Source organism: Grammomys surdaster, unplaced genomic scaffold (genome assembly GCF_004785775.1).
Source record: "Grammomys surdaster isolate TR1022 unplaced genomic scaffold, NIH_TR_1.0 127, whole genome shotgun sequence".
NCBI classification, from domain to species: domain Eukaryota; kingdom Metazoa; phylum Chordata; class Mammalia; order Rodentia; family Muridae; genus Grammomys; species Grammomys surdaster.
Window position 1 is genome coordinate 8,137,539 of NW_021604585.1, and position 22,758 is coordinate 8,160,296.

The following is a 22,758-nucleotide window of genomic DNA, read 5'->3' on the forward strand; positions in this document are numbered from 1 at the left end:
TACTTGCCCTTGTTCACAGTGGAAACTGAAAAACAGACTGGAACCTGTAATGTACTCAAGGGAGACCATTGTATTGCACACAGTATGAGAGCATAAGACACAAGTCAGACATTCACTCTGTGACAGAGCTTGAAATCTGCTTGGTTTAATGTGGCAGTAAAAATTCTAATTTCAAGGTAGAAAGGCATGGTGCCCCGAAGGCATGCATAGATGAAGTGCCTCAGCAGGGTGGGCTGTGGGAGAGAGCAGGTGAGTTTAAGATTTCATAAGACACTCAGTGGAAGAGAAAAACTTAACAGGTGGAAAAATTAAGCAGTAATTTTTTAAGCAGGATAAGAAATAATATATTGGTGATATAGAAGTGGGAATTTTATAAGAATTACATGGGAAATAATTTTATTTTGGAGCTTGGAGGGGAAAAATAAGATGGGGAATGTGTTTTAGGAGTAAGTCAAAAGAAATCACAAAAGTGTCAGGCTAAGGAATTTCAAACATGTCCTACAGGATAATGTAAAGTACCCTAGAATCAGACTTCACACAGACAAATTTTGTACCTTGCATTCAACAAAGAGACTGCTGTGGGGTTTAATTTAGATTATGCATGCCACGTATTGAGCCCAGTGAATGAATGTTGCATACTTAACCCTCAGTAAGCAGTAGCTTTAAAAAGGAAAGAGACAACAAAAACTTTAAAAGGAGCACTGTCATGGTAATAGGGATTCTTTGAGAAAAGTTAGATCTGGCAGCAGTGTGAGAAATGATCCACAAAGAGCAAGACTGAGGCTGAGTTACTGAGCTCAGAGGAACCAAGCAAGAGGCAGTGGAGAGCATGGGAAGAGAGGAGCGCTGGTGTCTGTGAGATGCCATCAAAATTGATAGCTATGTTTGTATATTTAGGGATGTTACAGGAATCATTTTCAAGCTGCTCAGATTTTACCATGGGGGGGGAGGATGGATAGCTAGTTTGTTGATCAGGTGATCTGTTGACACATTTAACATAATTTTTAGAGCTATAAGTTATTATTTTATTATTAAAAAGTTTATCTGGCTAAGACAGGCGGCTCACCTTGACCTCATGTTGCAGTTGGACCATGAGGAATAGAGAGTAATATTTAGGGTAAGATCACTTGGGAATTGCAATGTTGGCAGTGTAGTTTCATTCTTCATGGCTAGTAGGGGAGGAATCACATTTCTAACACTTCTCCACTGGACTGTCTCTGCACCTTTGTTAGCTCAGTTTTTAGGAGCCTTGAGCAATAATTGTGACTGAAGTCAGGTGGTAAAATAAGATTATGATCCATTAACAAATGGTGTATGAAGCAGTCAGTTGAAGAAACATGTTGATTTTCTCTGACCATATTTTAAAAGCAGGAGAGTAGTGTAATTACGTGACTTTTCAAGGAAGCGCTCTGTCTGAATGGTAGTTACTGTTCTTTAGAAACAGTGCTGTGGAGCCACAGGAATGCTCACCTATTTGGATTTTTGGATTTTCTGCCTTGTTGCTTTTAGCTATGTGATTTAATTATTCAGTGCCTATTTAGGAAAAGGAGTGTCTGCCTTGCCTACATTTTAGGGAATTTGTGGAGATAAGACTAAGAAATTGTATTTCCAGTGCACTACATAGAAAGCATTTTGGGCCAGCTAGGCAGCTCTGCAGGAAAAGTCACTTGCTATACAAACCTGGCAGTCTGAATGCTGTCCCTGGGACGTAAGGTGAAAGGAAAGAACCAACTCCACAGAGTTATTTTCTGACCTCTCCAGTAGGTGTGATGTGCACCCTCCCCCCCAATAATTTTTATTATAGCATTTTAAATTACATTATTTATTGTGGGGACAGACCATTTAAGCAACTTTAATCCTGCCAGTCCATGGACATGGGTTATCTTTTCATCTTCTGGTGTGTTTAGTTTCTTCAGTGTTTATTCACACATTTCATTGTATAGATCATTTAAGTCCTTGGGTTTCTTCCTAGGTATTTTACTGCTGATAGTGTGAACGAGTTTCTTTCCTTATTTCCCCTAGTGAAGTTTTTATGTGTATATAAGAAAGTTGTTTTGTTGTTATTGTTGATTTTTGTATGTTGATGTTTATTTCCCTCTTCTTGTGTGATTCTTAAAGTCTTTTGGCAGAATCTTTAGTGTCATCTAAACATAAGGTCCTATTTTCTTTAAATGGGAATAACTTAACTCTTCCTATTCATGGCCCTGTAGTTTTTATTCTCACTTTATTGCTCTGGCTAAAACTTCAAATAGTCATTGGCCAGCTTCCTAATACAGCCCTATCTGAAATGATGAATGTGAAGGTTCATGAAAATTTTGACAACAGTAGGTAGTCTCAGAATGAGCAATGGCCAACAATTAAACAATTCAAGCAAATAAATTCAAGGTGTTTCCAGCAGGGCCAGCCTATCCTTGTGTGTCTTTATTGCAGCCTAGATGTGAACATATAGCACTATATGCCAGCATACCTCCCAACATTAATGAATACTATCTAGTGCACCTCAGCTCACTCTTGAGGCTGTCGTTCGTTGTATATTATACTGCTTTTTATTGTATGTACAAAAGGTTTGCTCTTGTAGGAACATAATAGTTTAATTATAGAAAACAAAGACCTTAATATTTACCTACTGCCATTCCTCAGCATGTTAGTATCTAAGATAGATATACAAATCAAACATTTACTGATAATAAATCATAAGGAGGTTTATTTTAAAATAATTTTGTATATACATATAATTTTATCATTTATTAAAGACAAAGGAGATGAGCTATTTATTTTCAATGTAAGGAATTCAATCTTTTAAAAAGATTTTATTTTTGTGTCTGTATAATTATCATTGTCTGGGTTTGTACATGTGAGTATGGATGCCTGTTGGGCCAGAGGTACAGGGAGTTAACAATCTACCAAACTTGAGTGCTGGGAATCCAACTCATATAGTCAGCAGAAACAATAAACTCTTAACCAGGGTGGCCTGTAACTTGCAGACTCATGATCCCCAGGAATGAAATCTCGGCTGAATATTTGGTACCATAGGATGTAGAGCAGTACGCTTAGCAGCTTCAGAAATGATCAGTATTTTGACCTCATAGTCGCTGACTGAAACGTCACTTTTACATAAACTCAGAGTACAAATTAGTAGAAGTATACTTAGAGCCATTTTACAAACTGGAAATTGTATCATAATCTCAAACCAAAATGAATTTAGATAATTTCTATTATTACTACTACTACTACTACTACTACTGTATTTGTATGTGATGTGTCCTGGTGCCCATGAATGCCAGAACACAGAAGAGGCCATCAGATACATTTGATCTGGGGTTACCAGTAGTTATAAGCTGTCTGATACAGGTGCTGGGAACTGAATTCAGTCCTCTGCAAAAACAATATGTACTCTTAACCACTGAGCTACCGCTCTAGTCCTATTAGATGATTTCTTATGAAGTTTAAGTTAGCATTCAAATAGCATGGTGTATTTTGTTTGTTTGTATTTTAACCTTTATTTTATATGTATGGATGTTTTGTCTGCATGTGTTTCTGTATACTACATGCATGCAGTCAGAAGAGAGCATCTGTTCCCTGGGACTAGAGTTATGAGCTATATGTGGATACTGAGAATAGAACCCGGGACCCTCTGCAAGAATAACCAGTATTTGTAACCACATAGCCATCTCTCTAGCCTCCAAACAACAGGTTTTTTTTTTTTTTTAATTTATTATATAATTACATTCCTGTCATTGCCTCCCCTTTGGTCCCCCCTCCCACAGTTCCTCATCCTATTTTTCCTCCCCCTTGCCTTAGCGAGGGTGCTCTTCTCCCCAACTAGGCCTCCCCCTTCCCTGGGACCTCAAGTCTCTAGAGAATTAAGCATATCTTCTCCCACTGAGGCCAGACGAGGCAGACCTCTGCTATACATGTGCCAGGAGCCTGGGATCAGCCCATGAATGCTCTTGTTTAGTGGCTCAGATTCTGGGAGCTCCCTAGGGTCTAGGTAAGTTGAGATGGTAGGTCTTCATATGGTGTCACTCTCTCCTTCTGCTTCTTCAGTCCTTCCCCTAATTCAACCACAAGGGTCCCTGACTTCAATCCAATGGTTGAGTGTTAAGTATCGGCTTCTAAGTGAGCTGCTGGAAGGGCCTCTCAGGGGACAGCCATGCCAGGCTCCCATCTGTAAGTACATCATAGCATCAGTAATAGTGTCAGGCCTTGATGCCCTCCCATGAGGTGAATCCCAAGTTGGGCCTTTCCTTCAGTCTCTTCTCCATTTTTGTCCCTGCAATTCTTTTAAACAGGAACAGTTCTGGATCAGAAATTTTGTCTGTGGGTTAGTAATCCTGTCCCTCCACTTGAGGCCTTGTCTATCTGCTGGAGGTAGACTCTTTGAGTTCCCTCTCTCCAATGTTGGGCATTTTGGCTAAGGTCACCCCCACTGAGTCTTTAAAGTCTCTCACCTGCCAGGTCTCTGGTGCTTTGTAGAGGGTCCTCCCGTCCCTCCATGCTGCTTATCTGCATTCATTCTCTTGGCCCTCAGCTTCTCTCCTGCCCCCTCCAGTACTTGATTCTGTTCCCTTTTTCCTCTCCTCCACCCTCTTCCACCCACGTTCCCCCTCCCTCTTCCTTCCATGATTATTTCCTTCCCCCACCTAAGTAGAATTGAAACATTCTCACTTGGACCTTTCTACTAGTTACCCTTCTTGCAGTCTGTGGGTTGTGTCCTAGGTATTCTGTACATTTTGGCTAATATCCACTAATCAGTGAGTACATGCAATGTATGTCCTTTTGGGTCGAAGTTACCTCACTTAGGATGATTTTTTTCTAGTTCCATCCATTTGCCTGCAAATCATGTCATTGTTTCTAATACCTGAATAGTATTCCATTGTGTAAATGAACCACATTTTCTGTGTCCATTCTTCAGTTGAGGGACGTCTGGGTTGTTTCCAGCTATTTCCATCTGGGTTGTTTCTGGCTATTATAAATAAGGCTGCTATGAACATGATGGAGCATGTGTCCTTGTGGTATGATGGAGCATCTTTTGGCTATATGCCCAAGAATGATACGTCTGGGTCTTAAGATAAAACTATTTCCAGTTTTCTGAGGAACCGCCAAATCGATTTCCAGAGTGGTTGTACCAGCTTGCAAATTCAAATACTAACATAATACAGTCCAGGGATATTCTAATTTAATATTTAAACTGAGGAATGGTGTCAGGAAAGTATTGCAAGTACTTTTTCCCCCACATAATAAAGTCACTATGTTTGTATAAAAATAGAAAACAGTATCTTCTGGCATCCCCAACTGTACCTGCTTGGAGCCTAGTCACTATCATGCATGTTTTGTGTATGTGCTAGTGTCCAACGCACGTGTGTGTGTGTGTGTGTGTGTGTGTGTGTGTGTGTGTGTGTAGGCTGAAAGACATCAGGTGTCCTGCTCTGTCATTATCTCCCTTTATTCTTTTGAGATGAGTTTTTCAGTGAACTTGGAGCTTGATTGTTGTTTGTTTCTAGCTAGCTGGCCAGGGACCCCAAAGCCCTCCATGTTGTTTCCCATCACTGGGAGCACCAGCACATGCAGCCATAGGTAGCTTTTATTCGGATGCCTGAGATCTGAATTCAGGTCCTTATGTTTGTGCAGCAAGTGTTCTTTCTTACCCACTGAGCCATCTCCTCAGACCTAGTTTTATCCTCCCTAATCTTTTGAGTTAAAGTAGTCACTGACATTTGAGTAAGCATAGGTCGTGTATAGAGTAGCTTGTTGCTATTTCTTAGCTATAAGTATAGTTTAGCAACAGGGCATTTATAAAGTGTATGCAAAGTGTTGTGCTTGAGTCCATCACCAGAAAACTAGTAGGATTAGCAACGAATAACAATGAACAAGGTGCAGAAATAAAGTAAAACCCTGTAGATGTATATCATCTACAACGCTAACAACAGGAATGTGTGCTCATAATAAAAATCTTAAAAAGTTTAAAGATGTAAAGAAAAGCAATAATTGACAGAAGAAAATGGGAAATGAAAAGCAAAAGTTGAATATTTCAAAATGTGAAAAGGGAGAAGGCAGGAGAAAGAAGGTTGTAATTTTAGAAAGGGGGTATGGAGAATGAAAGATGGAATGAATAAAAGAATTAAGAAAGAAAGAGAAAAAGTAACAACAAAACCCAGAACAATAAACCTGTATATATAATCAATATGTGGAAGAAGAAGGAATGTTACTATTAGAAAAGAAACAACAGAACCCAGGATAATGAGCATGTATATCTAACAATGTCTATAGGTACATAGACATGTAGTGAAAATAAGAACCTATCTACCTGTTAGCAAATACTACAAGGGGGGAGAGGCGGGTTTTAACAACAGCAACAAAAATGTCTTGTCTCTGCTTAGATTATGCAGGCAGAAATGGCCATTCTCTACTTCTGCTGATCTACACTTCTTTCTGTGATTCTTTGACTGTGAGCTCCTTGGAAAAGGCAAAAGCTGGGACACAGTCCCCTTTTCTCTGTGTGTGTTTGGCTCACCATTGGGTCACCATCAGAGTGGGTCAGAATGACTTTCAGTTTTTCTTGCTGATCAATACCAAGTAGCACCAAACTCAAGTTCCCTTGGTTGTAAATTTACTTTGAACAGATTAGCTTGGTTTATTCACAGGGCAGAGTTAACACCAGATCTCCACTGAACGCCTGGATTTCAGGCCCCTTTGAAGTCCATACAGAGGATTCCTCCTGTCACCCACCTCACCACAGGGCTGCTTTCTTTCCAGTCTAAGTCACTGAGAAGCTGGATTATGCTGTCTGCTGCTTATCTGCCATATGTTCTTTCAGTTCTCTGATAACACAGTTCCCTGAGAATGAATTTTTTAAACTCCTACCTTTTGCTTTAAATTATTAAATTTTTAGTTTATAGTTGTATATACTTTAGGAGCACAGAGTGACCATTATGATTATTGAATACAGAATGGAATGATCAAGCTAAATAATATGCACATCACCTCAAATACTTAGCATTTTTCTCTCCCCCTTTTGTTTGAATGATCCAGGGATCATCCACTATCACTAAGTTAAAGGTTTTGTAGTGAAAACATTTGAAATCTATTGTCTCAGCAATTTAGAAATGTATAATGCTTTATCGTGCACTGTACCATTTAGTATATCTCAAAAAATACTTTTCGAGTGTTCTTCCTGAGGTGGTGTGTTGACCTTAGAGGTCCTCATTTCACTCCTCCTCTTCTATCCTAACTGCCATTTTATTCTTTGCTTTTTCCTAAATGTCTGTTCATAGTAATTTACATCTAGGTGAGGACATGCGGTGTTTGTCTTTTGTGCAAGGCTTATGTCACTTAGTATAATATTTTTGATACCATGTTGATACCATAAAATGGCAAAAGTTTCTTTTTAAAAGCTAAATGGTATTATGTACATATTCCATTTTCTCTGTCCATCTTTTTTTAATTGAAATTATTGTGTGTATGATACATGTATGTGCATCTTTGCATGTGTGTGGACTGATGTAGAGACCAGAGGCTAATGTCAGTTATCTTCCTCTGTTACTCCCCACTCCCAGACCACTTTTTGAGGTCGGGTCTCTCACTGAACCTGGGCTCATCTTTTTAGCCAGACTGGCTGACCACTAAGTCCTGTCTGTGCCTACCCCACCCGCCCAAGCTGGAATACAGATATTCAGAGCACTGCCTGCCTTTATGTGGGTGCTGAGGATTTGAGTCAGTTCCTTGTGCTTGCACAGCAAGCACTTTACCCACTGTGCCATCTGTCTCTTTAGCCCCTTAATTGTGTTTTTCTTGGAGTTTTCTTACTGTAGAGTTAGGCTCGGTACACATTTTGGATACTCACCTTTCTTGATGTATGGTGTACAAATATTGTTTCCCCATCTGAAGGGGCTGACTGTCAATTGTTTCATTTGCTGTACTTACCTTTCTAGTTTGATAGTGTTAGTTTTTGTTGCCTGTACTTTTAGGTCAATCCCTTAAAAAATTTCTGTGACTAAGTGTGTAATACCCTTCACCCACCCTATGTTTAATACTGATAACTTTGGAGTTTCTGGTCTTAATGTTTAAATGTTTGACCCATTTTGGATTGTTTTTTGTAAATTATAAATATAGTAGTATTTTTCCTAGCAATTTGATTTATTTTATTTTATGTCAAGGCAATTATTTGACCTAGAATCATAGAAGGAGAGTAAGGACCTTGTAAACTTAACTCTTTGAGTTCAGATGTGTTTTATATATAATTTCATACAGGAATGTAAAAACTGCTAAATCCTTGAAAGTTTATATCGGAAGAAGATAGATCTTCTAAATGACATCATGGTACTGGTATCCAACTGAGCGTCAAGAATCTTACTACTTTCTGTCCACAAAGACAGAAGATTCTGTGGCTTTAAGATATGTGTTACTCTTAGTCCTCCTTGAGATCTTTATTGGATTTTTACTTTGTACTTTTTGGGTTTTTTGAAACTGATTCTCAATTTGTGGCTCAGGCTCACTCACAGCACCCATATAAGGTGGCTCACAATTGTCTGTCCAGGCTGGCCAGACTCACAGGGATCCTCTTGCTTTAAGCCTCAAGAGTTTACAGGCATGAGCCACCACGCCTAGCTTTGTTTCTGTTTTGAACTCTTGGTCCTCCTCCATCACTGTCCAAGTGCTAGAGTGTACTGTGGTGCCAAGCTATTTTTTTAAATGGAATTTTGCTTCCATTATTTATAAACTTATCCAGCATTGTGTGTCTTAACATAGTTTTAATGAGGTGCAAATAGCAATAACTTCTTTGGAATGCAATTATGTGATGATAAGTAAATGTTCTCCTATCTGAAACCTAAACCACGTAGAATTTTTAAAATGACCTTACAAGACTTTGCTCTACTTAAAAAGTAAACCCAGGTTGTTTGTACTTGACCTTTGAAGTTACTAGCATGCTCTTGAGCTAATCAAGTTCAGTTTACTTCAGATGTTTATGAGTTTTTCTTTATAAAGGCTTCCTAGGCTAGGGAAGTGGCTCAGTGGTTGAGAGCATATACTGCTCCTTCCAGTGCCCATATCAGATGGCTGACAACTGTCTGTAACTCCAGCTCAAGGATCTGATCCCTCTGGCCTCCATAGAAACTGGCACACAGATGCATATGCAGAGAGAGAGAGAGAGGGGGGGGGGGGGCGGGAGAGAGAGAGAGAATATGAATGAGAATGAATGAATTTAAAATAATAAAACAACAACAAAAGTGTCTTTACTTCTGTAATATGTGAACCAGCTTCCTAACCACAAGTATGCCACGCACTTAGGAGAAGGAAGCAGGAAGATCAGTTGAAAGTCTGCCTCAGTCACATAGCTGATTCTAGGCCAGCCTAGGCTACATGAAACCTGTCTCAAAGTGAAGAAAAAAAATTGTATCAGTTGTATCTTGAAGATTAATTTTTGTTTAAATTTGTGCCCTTATTTTACTGAGTAATAATTTGAGTTAATACCTCGTGTGACTAACTTCCCTGTAATTCAGTTTTGACTTGTATTTACTTTGTTTTGGATGTGGTTAGATCCTTGTTTTTTGTTTGTTTGTTTGTTTTTGTGGTTCCCCGTACCCACACTGGGAAGGGGATGAAGGAGTCATTCATTGTTAAATGGAAGTTTGGGAAACTGAAACTCAGATATCAGTTAAGTATTCGTTGAATGAGTTGTGTGTTCAGGAGTGTGTCCAGAGCTTATGCTTGCTAAGTAGATGATATACCGTAATAAGCTACATCCTCCACAGGTAAATATATATGATAAATTATATGATGTGAATATAGTCTTCTTTTAGTAGTCTTTATTCTGCTCAGTATATGGCATACACCTGTAAACCCAGCACTTGAGAGGTAGAGATGAGGTGATTAGGAGTTCAAGGTCACCTCAGCCACATAGTGAGTTCCAAGCCAGCCTGAGCTACACACACACACACACACACACACACACACAGAGAGAGAAAGAGACAGAGAGACAGAGACAGACAGAGAGACAGACAGAGACAGAGAGAGAGAGACACAGAGAGAGAGAGACAGCGCACACATAACAAGGATAGCTCCTTTTTTTCCCCTTTCTTTTCCTTTCTCTTTTATATTTTGTTTTTGTTTTTTTGGGGGGTTGCCTGGCATTGAACCCAGAGTTGCATACATACTAATGAAGAATTCTAGTGACTGGGCTATATATCCAGCTCTAAGAGATGCTTTCTTAAGTGTATAAGGTTTTGCTTTCCTTTGAAATTAGCAAGTAGTTTATGTAGGGCTGAAGAGAAGGCTTGGTGGGTAAAGGTGCTGCTGGCAAGCCTTACAAACCCAAGTTCCATCCTTGGGACTCACATGATAGAAGGAGAGAACTGAGTCCCATGAACTATCAAATAGAGTGTCAGTTTCTCCATACCTTCCTTCGGTACTTAGTACAGCTAATTTTTTTAATTTTAATGATTTTCTTGTTGTTTTAGTTTAGTTTCTATTGCTGGTAAATACAGTGACAAAAGCAGCCTAGTGGAAGAAAAGTTTTATTTCAGCTTACACTTTACAGTCCATGAATAAGGGAAACTGAGACAGGAACTCAAGGCAAGAACCCAAAGGCAGGAACTGAACCAAAAAATCTAGAAAGAATATTGCTTACTAGCTTATTCCCCAATTTGTGCACAGCTACCTTCCTTATAAAGCCCAAGCCCAACTGCTCAAAGGTGGAACTACCCTGTTGCTAATGAACTATCATTAGCAATTGCCAATCTGATGGAATCCGTTCCTCAATTAGGGCTTCCCCTTTCCAGGTGTGTCAGGTTGACAACTGAGATTAACAATCACAATTGTTTTTAGTGTCACTTCACTGTACTTTATTGTTTTATATCATTCACAGGCCAACAGTTCACTGATATATATGATAATGTAATAATTTGTTAACATTTAGTATATTCAGAACTATATTAACACTACCAATAATTTATATCATTCCCTGAGGAAACACCTACACAATCAGTTTTAATTCTCTTACCCACCTTCCTAACTAAGTCCTAAGCAACCACCATCTTTATAGTCCTACCAATTTTAGACATTTAATAAATGGAATCATACAGTATGTGGGCTTTTGTTACTAGCTTTTTTCTTTTGGTGTATGTTTGTACATGTTTGTATGTGTAAGTGGAGATAAGTGTTTGATGTTTTCCTCAATCCCTCTCCACCTTATTTTTTAAAACAGGGTCTATCACTGAACCTGGAGTACATCAGTTTGTCTGGGTGGCTGGCCAGTGAGTTCCAAGGACCCCCTTGTCTCAGTACTCTCCAAACTCTGGCCTTTTAGACCCTCGCTATGTTGGTTCTGGGAATATGAACTTGGATCCTCACTGCTTCATGGCAGGCACTTTACCAACTGAATTATCTCCCTTTAACTAGCTGCTTCCCTCCTTCTCCCTACACACACACACACACACACCCTGACAGTGACAAAAACAGAGTCTCACATAGCGCTGGTTGACCTGACACAGAGATTCACCTGTTGGAATGAAAGGCATCACTATGTCACTGTGTCACAGATGTCACTATGCCCAGCATAACAGGCTTTTTAAACTCGTTTTTTGAGGTTTATCTCTGGCCTAACCTGTTTTAGTGGGTTTTTTCTTCTTTATTCATTATTTCATGTATGTATCTTGTTACTTGTGCATTCATCAGTTAATGGACATTTGTAGGTTCTCTACTTTGACTATGTTAAATAATACTGCCATAGATATTTTTGTACTAATGTATAGATTGTATATTGTGTAAATGATGTAGATATTTTAGGTTTATACCTAAGAATGAAACTGGTAAGATTGGTACATAGGTGTTTACCTGCATTTATGTGTATATGAGGTTGTTCAGTCCCCTAGAACTAGAGTTAGAGGCAATTGTGAGTTGCCTGTGGGTGCTGGGAATTTAATCCAGGTCTTCTGGAAGAACAGCCAGAACCACTGAGCTACCTCACCTCTTCAGCCCCACTACTTAACATTTTAAGTAACACTCATATATAACAACATTGATTTTAATTAATATTTTTCAATGACTGGGATGATAGTAGTATTGGTTTATAACTGCAAAAAATCCTAACTATCTGCAAATTGAATGTTATACTGAATTAACCTTTTCTTCTCACTTCTCCACAAAATACTGCGTACTTTTACACTTGGTTAATTGCATACTTCTATACTTAGTTAATTATTTCCTTTTTGTTTTGCAGAATAAGAAAGCTAACCTGAATATTGGGGGAAAAAAACAGAGAAGAAAAACAAGGATAGAAGACAAGGTTTTCCAGTTTGCATAATGTAAGTTCTTTTCACTATTCTTGGCCTGAGTCCTGTATTAGCTGACAAAGCTGTTTCTATGGAAACATAGTCCAGCCTCTTAAAATGTCAGACGAATGCTGATCACTTAAAATGAGACTTTCCAGCTGCTGTTCAAAGAGCTTTACATGCTAGAGAAGAGAAGAGAAGATGAATAGGGTCGGAGGAGATGGGCCAAGAGTCCACTTAGGCAGTGAACATATTCATGCATATGAAGTCTGTCTTTCCCATCTCCCTCTACCTAAAACTTAAGGTTATGTAAGAAACTATTTTCCCAGTAAACTGTTTTGTTTTCTAGCTTTGATACAAATGTTGTCTCATGGTATTGAGTTTTGGATTTCTGCCATCTGTATCATTTGGTCATGTGTTTTCCATTAATCTGCAACAGACCCTACCTCTGTATGGATAGTTACACTTCAAAATGTAGCACAAAAAAACTACATCCTTATATTTTCCTTGTTTCTTGTCACCCTGTTTTAGATGTCTGCATCCTCTTTGAACTTAAAATAGTCCAAGTTTAGTTGAACAGGTATTTCTTGGACATTTTCCTCTATCACACATATTATCCTAAGTACTAGATATTTAAAAATAAGACATATAAGGAAAATGTTTTCTAATACATTGGAATCTGATGAGGAAAACCAGAGAAAAATAGTCATTTAATTTCTTTTTCTGTCTCTCACTAAACTAAACACTTAGGAGAGAGAGCTAAAATATAGAATGTTAAGTTGATTAATACTAGTTGCAGAAATCTTCTGAGAATAAAAGACTAGATCTCATGTACTTGAGAATTCTGATCCAGATAATGATTTATGGTTTTCTTTTATGATTTAGCATAGTGAATAGATATACTCTTTAAATATCCAATAATTATAAATGAAAAAAATTAAGAGTTAATTTTTGGAAATATATACACTCCTAGGTTTTTAAAATTAGCCATAGTAGTATAGTAACCCTACATAAAAATTTGTTTGCTTATAATGAGAACATTAAATAAACTATATCCAGTTTAATTTATACTTTTTATAATTAACACAGAAAGCTTAAGGATCACCTAATTTTATAGCTCTCATTTTAATGGGAAAGAAGGCAATCTAATAGTATATGAGGTAGTTATATGTAGGTCACATGGTTATAAATAAAGAGACTTAAAGTTTGGATGGAGGATAATATATCGTTCTTATAAAAATACAACTTTAGTCATTGGTGTAATTCATATCTATTTTCCTGACTGTTGACCTTAGTGCTTCTTCTAGAGCCTATGTAGGTGTTTATTGTATTAAGTAGTTTGTCTTTTCTTCCTGTTGCATTGTAAGGACATTTGAAGGAAGGTTGACTAGTATTAGGAATATGGTCTAAAAACTTGGGTTTTACTTAGTCAGCATTGTACATACTTGCTGAAATGATGCTCAGCTCAAGGAGGCAGTAAGCTCATTAGTGTAAATATTTTTAAAGCCTGGGCAGAAGAAGCCAATTAAATTTAATGTGTGGGTTTACACACATAAACAGCCTGCATATTTATTCGTAAGTGAGTTGATGAAAAGCTAGTGCCATTGCATAAAATATGTTTTTATTTTCATTTATGTTGGAGGACTCTTAACATAGACTCATTAATATTAATAGTACATATCTATATTTTAGAACTTGTATACATTATCTTTTTAACACTAAGAGAAGTCTGTGACGTTAATCTTCTAAGTTACTCAGGTTGAGAGAAAAACTGGCTGTCCTTAAACAACAAGCCAGGAAATATGGTAGAGGGAAAATGAAAGTTCAGTCTTCCTGTCTATATGCTCCTTTTGCTGTACATGCTATGCCATTTTCTCTAAATGAGTCCTTATAAAGTTCAACTTAATTTTTTTTATATGTTACCAATTATAAAGGCTGATATTCTAAAGTTGGGATGTTTAAAGTTGCTGTTGAAATGTCTCTCTATCCAAAAAGCACCTATTCTCTACAAAATTAATAGCAAACCATTTCATTTTCTCATTTTGCTAAACTTTTCAGTGCATCCATTTTCTTAGCAGTAAAATTGAATAATATGCTTCATAGTTTTGAGAGACAACTTTTTAAAAAATATTTTATGTCCTCGACATTGTCTGTAAAATGAAAGGAATGACCTTATTCTGTATTACCAACTATATTAAGAACCTATTAGATATTCTCTATATTGTGTATAAATTGGAAGTAAGCTATATAAAGTTTGCTTTTATATTATAATTCTTATACTTTTCCCTCCATCTTTCCCTCTTAGATTTCCCTCGTGGATACATTTCATAGCATTATTATGTGATATGAGAAGTTATTTTTCTTTCTTTGAAGTAACATGGATTTTATACTACAGAATCAAGAGAATTGGCTTTATAGGAAATTTTGATATATAAAAAGTGGTACAGGTTTTTATAGATAACCATGACAACATCGTATATGAATGGGCATGTAACAGAGGAATCAGACAGCGGAATAAAAAATCTTGATCTTGCATCACCAGAGGAATATCCGAAACACCGAGAGATGGCTGTTGACTGCCCTGGAGATTTGGGCACCAGAATGATGCCAGTGCGAAGAAGTGCACAGTTAGAGCGTATTCGACAACAACAGGAGGATATGAGACGTAGGCGTGAAGAAGAAGGGAAAAAGCAAGAACTTGACCTAAATTCCTCCATGAGACTTAAGAAACTAGCTCAAATTCCTCCGAAGACTGGAATAGATAACCCCATATTTGACACAGAAGAAGGAATTGTTTTAGAAAGTCCTCACTATGCTGTGAAAATATTAGGTAAGTAAAAATAGCCCAATGTTTTGCTTTGGTTTTTTGCATACCCTAATGAAAATGTGTATGCGAAGGGCCAGATTTGAGAGCATATAAGTAATGATGAGTTGAATTCAGCACTAAGTTCTTTATGTTTTAGTCACATACAACAAAAGTATTGGTTTAAATATTGTCCTAGTTTGTCTTCTATTGCTGTGATAAACACCAGGACTGAGAGCTGCTTGGGGAGAAACAGATTTATTTGGCTTGCATGTCCCAGTCACAGTCTGTCATTGAGGAAAGTCAGGGTGAAAACCGTAGAGAAAAACTGCTTCCTGGCTTTCCTGTAATGACTTGCATGTTCAAATTGTCTTTTTTAACAGCCCAGGAGCGACGGCCCAAGGGTGGCTGCTGTTCCTGAGGAGATACAGCACACATCTGTTCATCCCAGCTTTATTGGGGTTACTGACAGAACTATGGGTGAAAGGTTACTTAAGCAGCAAAGATAATGTTAAAGACCAGAAAGTCTACCCCACAGTGGGCACCAACTCCCAAAACTGCTTGACATTCTCCATGCAGCTGACAGATAGCTTGACAGTCTGAATTTCTTTTTCAGGCAGATGAGCTGCCCAGTGTCCCCCAGTAATTGTTTGGTTCTTTTTTCACTGCTGGGTAGGGGCCCTGAGTCTTTTAAAGTTCCTGTTCTCCCTGACTTGTGTCTGTTTTGACCTCCTTTGCCTTCCTAGAGCGAGCATTTCAGTTCGGAAGGAATATTGCAGTTCTGAGGAACATAGCATGTAACAGTGGTACTGCTCAACATAGTCTGGGCCCTCTCATATCAGCTATTAATTAAGAAACTGCCCCCAGATACACCTATGGACCACATATAATGGGGCACATCCTCGGTGTAGATTCTTCCTAGATATCTAGGTTTATATCAAGTTAATGAACACCAGCACAATTGACCGTTTACCAACATGATATACAAATACTATTAAAATCATAATCTTTCCTTTTTTATTTGTCCTCAAGATATCATGTAAATATTAATATCACAGTATAAGACAATCTTACTTTTAAAAGTTCCACAGTCTTTAAAAACGCTTCCAATTTAAAAGCCCAAGTTCTTAAAAATACAGTCTCTTAACTGTGTGCTCCTCTAAAATCAAAACCAAGTTATGTACTTTCTCATTTCAAAAGGGAAGAAACATTGAACAGTTACAGTGAAATCAAAACTCAGCGGTGTCAGCCTGGTGTCCAGTATCTGGGACGTCCTCACGATCTTCTGAGCACCAAAGGGCGTTGGCAGCTCAGCTCCTTAGCTCTGTCATTTGCAAGTCACGAATCTTGTCTCAAGCTCACGTTGGTCCCACTCTACAAGTGCAGCTGGCCTTGATAGTTACCCCATGGTACTGGTTGGCATATCTCAATATTCTGGGGTCTTCCCTGCAATGGAAGTTCAAGCAGTGGCTTCTCTGAGTCTCTTCAGGGATTCCAATCCTGCCACATGGTTTCAGGTCTCTCCATGATTTCTTCAGTCTTTAAATTTTGTGTTATCAGAAATCAGTTATCAGCTGGAGATATGGCTCAGAGGTTAATTCACTGGCTGCTTGCTCTTCCAGAGGTCTGAGTTCAATTCCCAGAAACCACATGGTGGCTCATAACCAACTGTAATGGGATTCGATGCCCTCTTCTGGTGTGTCTGAAGACAGCAACAGTATACTCATATGCGTAAAATAAATAAACAATTCTTTAAAAAAAAAAAAAAGAAAGAAAGAAAAAGAAGAGGGTACTCTATTCCACACACTGTAAGCATTCCTCTTCTTGTCTTCTCTTTTAAAAAAAAAATCTGTTACCATGTGGGAGACTTACACATTGCTGATTTCAGCTTCCAGCTTGAGATGCAGCCTTCACTGAGACCACAGTTTCATTGTGTTCCCCTTAAGAAATAGTTGCCAGAAAATCTCACCTCGGTGTTGCTGGTCTCTTGTTAGTCACAACCTCAACCAACTAGTCGATTGTCCTCTTACGCCAATGTTTCCGTGATCCTGGTCTCGTAGGAGTCACTGCTGATACCAACCTCAACAACCAGAAACCACAGACTCTTAATTTGGAACTATCACCGGAACATTCTGATACAACTCTGGAGAGATTCTCAGTGTTCCCTTTACCTGCCAGTCCTCCACTGTCTGCCTTTCCCTCAGTAGTCTTCTCCTCCAAGCTGCCACAGGACAGCTCATTAAGCCCTAAGGACTCAGTTCCAGTTTTCCCAGCTCTCTCAGGTCTGATAGCAGTACCAGCTCCTGGTACTACTCTCTGCCCTAATTTGCTTTGTTTTGCTGTGATAAACACAGTAGCTGAAAGTGACTTGGAGGAATGTATTGAGTTTACATGTGTCAATCATAATCCATTACTGAGAGAAGTTAGGGTAGGAGCCATGGAGAAAAGTACTCACTGGCATGCTCCTTGTGGCTTGCTCAGCTTGTTTTTTAATACAGCCCTGGGCCACCTGCCTGGCAGTGGCACTGCCCACAGTGGTCTGGGCCCTCCCACACTGATCAGTATTCAAGAATGTGTCCACAAGCCAGTATGTTTTATATCAACTCAATTTTTTTAATTAAACTGCTAGAAAACAAAGGTGAATAATGACGATAATAACTACAGCTTAAAATCTAGTTTTTGATAACTGTCAATAAGATAAACAGGAATTGCTTATATGGGATCAACTTACTATCTCTAAATTCTGTTGACAAAAAAATGAAAACCTGGATCTAGGATATGACTCATATACAAAAGAGTTCTGTGCCCAAATAACATGAGAATCCTAGGTAAAAATCCTTCTTATTAAAGAATTTCTTCAAGCCTTTATGTTATCAGGGAGTGTGGATCTGATGAGATTGATGAGTGATGGCAGATGCATATTTTCACACGTAGAGTATTTATGAATTTTACTCCTCCATACACTGATCCTTACAGAGCTGTGTTAGGAGCCTATAGACGTCATTTTGAGAAATGTTGCCTTATATGTTAATTTGCGTTCACTTTAAAGCTAGGTGCTGTTTCTTATAGTTACTGACATTAGATGTAATAAAGCATGTTTTTTTGCATCATTGTCAATTTAACATTCCTGTGCCTATTGAAATCTGTAGTCTAGGTACCTTAGCAAATGCCATTCCTATAATAATTCTGTTAAGAAGGCCTCTATGGTCTCTATTTCTGAGATAAGACAGTATCAGTATCGACATGCTGGGAAACTGATATGGGAAGACTGTGAGTTCCAGACCAGCCAGGACAACATGCTGAGACCTGGTCTCACACAAAACAACAAAAGAAACAACAGTTGGATTTCAGTCCTATCTCTTGCTTAAGATATCAAGCTAATACTTGGAAGGGTCACATTTGAATTTGCCACGTCTAGAGTTGATTACATGCTGCAGGAAGTAGAGGTTTGAATAGGAAGTGACATCCAGCTTGCATGTCACTCACCTGGCCAGGGCTTAGGCTAACCCTAATTTGCCCATAAGCATCATATACATGCTACATTTATTCTTTCGTGAGTCTTTTTGTTCCAAATTTGGAGCCGTTTCTATTGTATCTCATTTACTTTTCTTTGATAAATTTTGTATAGAATGCATATTTAAAATGTCTGTGCTTCTGTTTTCAGAAATCATAAATAATAGGTGTTAGACTTCTAGGACACCATAAAGGGACAGATGGCAGAAAGAATCCAGCAGACAGGACTGTTTGAAACAGGGAAGGACTGAACTGGGTATCTGTAGGGGGTATTCTGCAGAGAGAGAGAAGGGAGTACTCTGGGTTTGTATGGGGTGGGAGGGGGGAGTTAAATACAGTTTCAGGGACTACATACAGTCTCTACTTCACGGTTCATGGAATTGTTGATCCAGACAAGGCCATTTTATCTTTCAGAACTGCCTTGCCTCTCCCAAATCAAAGGCTATTATGTTGTTGCTTTCAGGATGCTGGTGACAGTGGGTGACTGAGTTAGGCAGTGGTGACAAGGGGAAAGGAGCTGGAGTTTCAGCGTAGGGGTTTCAGCAAGTCTTAGGGGAAGTTCCTTGGTCAGGGTCTGACAGAGTTTGTTCAAGGTTTATTCCACCAGTGTTCAGAGGGTAAATCCTGCTGCATACCCTCAGATATAATTACAGTGGGAAAAATTAGTGTTTGTACTTTTATATGAAGGAATTTTCGTGTTTCCCGTCATAAGGTTTTGTTAGAAAAAAAAATAGAAATGTTTCAGGCCGTTTCTTCTTGCTTACCCTTCATTTCTTACATTTCTCCCTCCCTCGTTTAACCTGGACTGATCTGGTTTTTGTTTGAATTCTTTTTAGAGTAATATATTTGTCCATTTGGCATTACTTAGAATCAGCTGTTGATACTTTTTTTTATGTTCCTGCTTATGAATTCCATGACTCACTTTTCTACAAGTTTAAAAGACAACTATTATTTCTTCCAATTTATAATCCACCATGGTTTTCATTAATGCCTTCATATGGCCTTTGAATTTAAGGCTGTTTTACCTATTTTCTAAATGGAAATATAATGCCAGGTATTAATCATTTATTTCTTGGAAAATTTAATAAATCATAATGAAACTCATCATTTTGTGCAGGAACTAAAAAATATTTCTAAAGAAGTGTAATACTGTTTATCAAATACTTTTCTCTGCTAATAATCTGCTAACACATCAGACTACAACAGAAATACTCCCTTAAAATTATGAGTCTGCTTGTCAGTATCTTAATTAACTCAAACATGACAGGAGATGGCTTCAGCCTTCTTCACAGCCAGAAACAACAATGTTGTTTAAGTGAGGGAAGGATGGGGCAGCTCATTTATTTCTTTGAGAAGTTGCCTTCAGTTTCCAAACAACACATCATTTACCTGTGAGTAGACAAAGCATTCCTTAAGACTTAAAGTGTGACTAGAAAGATTGTTTTTAATGATAGCATTTGTAAATTTGGCAATGTGTAATAATAAGCATTCAGAAAAGTGGAATGATACAGAAAATATTCAGAAGGGATAAATTGAATTTTGTTTAAAAGCAGCCAAAATTCTTAAATAATACTGTTATAAGTTGTAGAGTTTTAATTAAGATTTCCTTGAAATTGTTGTACATTCAAAACCTTGCTTTATTACAAATAAAATAATTGTTCTCATTTATCATCAAAGTAAACAGTCTTGTAAAAGAAATTCTGAAAAAAGTGTAGGTTAGAGTAGAAAAAGAGAACCAGGTAATTCTCAGATATTTCTAGGTTATATATTTCAGCTTTTGTTTATTTTGTATTAACAGTTATATAATTTGGGGCCAGGGTTGTGGAGAACTAGGCGGAATAAAGGGAATAAGCTAGAGAAAACTGCTTTCTGTTATGTGTGTGACTGTAATTGATACATCCTTGAAGAGGCAGCAGGAAAGGCACACACACAGGCACACAGACACAGAGCGAGCTGCTTGATAGTTATGGAGGAAACTCTTGAGTTTTGTGGTTAAAGCCTCCTGTTCTATACCAGATATTTTAATGTGAAAAAAATAAAAGATAAAAGCAAAGAAAATAAGGGTGAATAAAGAATGAGATAAAGTAACAAATCTCTTTCAGATTTCTAACATAAACTGACTTGATACCATGAGATACACTACAATTTTGTCACACTGTCATAAACTTTAAAAAATAAAGTTCCTTTAAAGCAGCAAAACCTCAGGGTCAGTGACTCTTTTCTACATTAGGTTCCTTCTGAAGTTACCTTCACTATCGAATGTTTGCCTAACCTGTTCTAGTTACTTCTAAACAAACTCCTAGCCACTTCTTCATGGATATTTGTTGTTTCCGTCTACAAATGAAGCAATTAACTGACTGAAAATAGTTGTTTGAAGTGTTGTTTCTGAGATTGCTAAAATTAGAGCATCCCTATAGATTTAACAGTTCATTGGATTATGTGCATACTCCTATAAATTATGGTTCTTCAACATAATTTTACTAAAAGTAATTTAGTGCTACATCATTCAATTTCAGTAAATAAAAAATGCACATACCTGAAATTTTACCCTACTTTATTAAATGATAATAAATTGTAACTTTACTTTTCCTTTGTTGGTGTGTTAAATGCTTGGCCGAGCAGGAGAGATGGTGCGGTGGTTAAGAGCACTTATTATTCTTGAAGAATGGATGGAAGGTTTCAAAACAACCTGTACTCGATTTCTAGGGGACCTGATACCATCTTCTGACCTTTAATGATACCTGTGTGCATATGATAGACAAAGCTCATGCCCATACTTGATTTAAAGTAATTTTTATTGTCAGTTTTTACTGACTTTGACAAGTTATTTATTTTTCTGAACTTCAGTATTAAGGTTTTCATGAGGTCCAGATGGAACTGTATGTAAACAAGTGGTACACTTGTATTTGGAAGTTGTGTTGTTGCTTTTATTTGTTGCACTGTTATTAAGTTAATCAAAGTCTGGCACATACTGTTATTATGTTAAAATCCCATCTCTAGAGTTTTTTTAAATTTAGCATAACTTAGTAATGATTAATTATTGTTCAGGATATGTTGTAAGTTTCTCATAATTTTAAACAAATTCATCCTGACCCAGTCCACTAAAAGCCAAAGTTCAGAGATCTGAATTGTATGTTCTTTAGTTTAAAAAGAGAGAAGAGGGTCTGGGAATGTGACTCCAGCACAGCATCTGCTTAGAGTGAGCAGCGAGGCTTTGGGTTTGATCCCTGGGGATCTTGGTGCTGGGATAAAAAGTCTCTGGGGGCTGGAGAGAGAAATGAGTGAGAGAGCAAGGAAGCACATTCAGGCCCCAGCACCCACATGCCTGTGACTCCAGCTTCAGGGCAGTCTGATGCCTCTGGCTTCCACAAGCACTGTCACAGATGTGTACACAGCCTCACAGAGAAGACATACACATAAATAAAAATAAAAAGTTTAAAAATGCTGAAGAGATGGCTCAGTGGTTAAGAGCACTGACTGCTCTGCCAGAGGTCCTGAGTTCAATTCCCAGCAACCACATGGTGGCTCAGAACCATCAGTAATATGATTCGATGCACTCTTCTAGTGTGTATCTGAAGATAGCTGCAGTGTGTACTCATATAAATGAAAAATAAATAAATCTTTAAAAAAAAATGCATCAGATGGTTGCCCAGAGTCTTAAATATTTGAAAATAGACTCTTGCTTCTTTTTTTTTCTTTTTTCTTTTTGGTTTTTCGAGACAGGGTTTCTTTGTGTAGTCCCAGCTGTCCTGGAACTCACTCTGTAGACCAGGCTAGCCTCCAACTCAGAAATCCGCCTGCCTCTGCCTCCCAAGTGCTGGGATTAAAGGCGTGTGCCACCACCACCCGGCTGACTCTTGCTTCTTATTACCTGTTTTTGTTTGTTTGTTTTTGTGAATTCTTATAAAGCCCAGACTGGCCTTTAACTTCCATGTTCCTGCCTCTGAAATCTAGAAATAGAAAGTTGTGCCCTCATGCCTGATCCTATTGCCTATTTCAGAATCTTCATTCTATGTTTTATTCTTAGGAGCAAGCCAAGACTGGGAAAAAAAACTTTTAGGAGGTAAATTTAAGGACTTGTGTGTATAGTTTTTAAATTTATTATTACTATTATTATTATTATTATTATTTCCCAAAGCCAATGTATTTGATTTCTGTTAGCATATGTTATCA

At 37.9% G+C, this 22,758-nt stretch overlaps 1 protein-coding gene across 1 annotated transcript in view; it reads left to right on the forward strand.

Annotated features, from left to right (window-relative positions):
• Mpp5 (membrane palmitoylated protein 5) overlaps nt 1-22,758 on the forward strand; it is an 89,677-nt gene that overhangs the window by 29,672 nt on the left and 37,247 nt on the right. Inside the window, exons 2-3 of the mRNA XM_028752084.1 lie at nt 12,218-12,302; nt 14,575-15,099. Coding sequence (XP_028607917.1) covers nt 14,733-15,099 — 367 coding nt within the window. The 5' untranslated portion in view covers nt 12,218-12,302; nt 14,575-14,732. The remainder of the gene's footprint in view (nt 1-12,217; nt 12,303-14,574; nt 15,100-22,758) is intronic.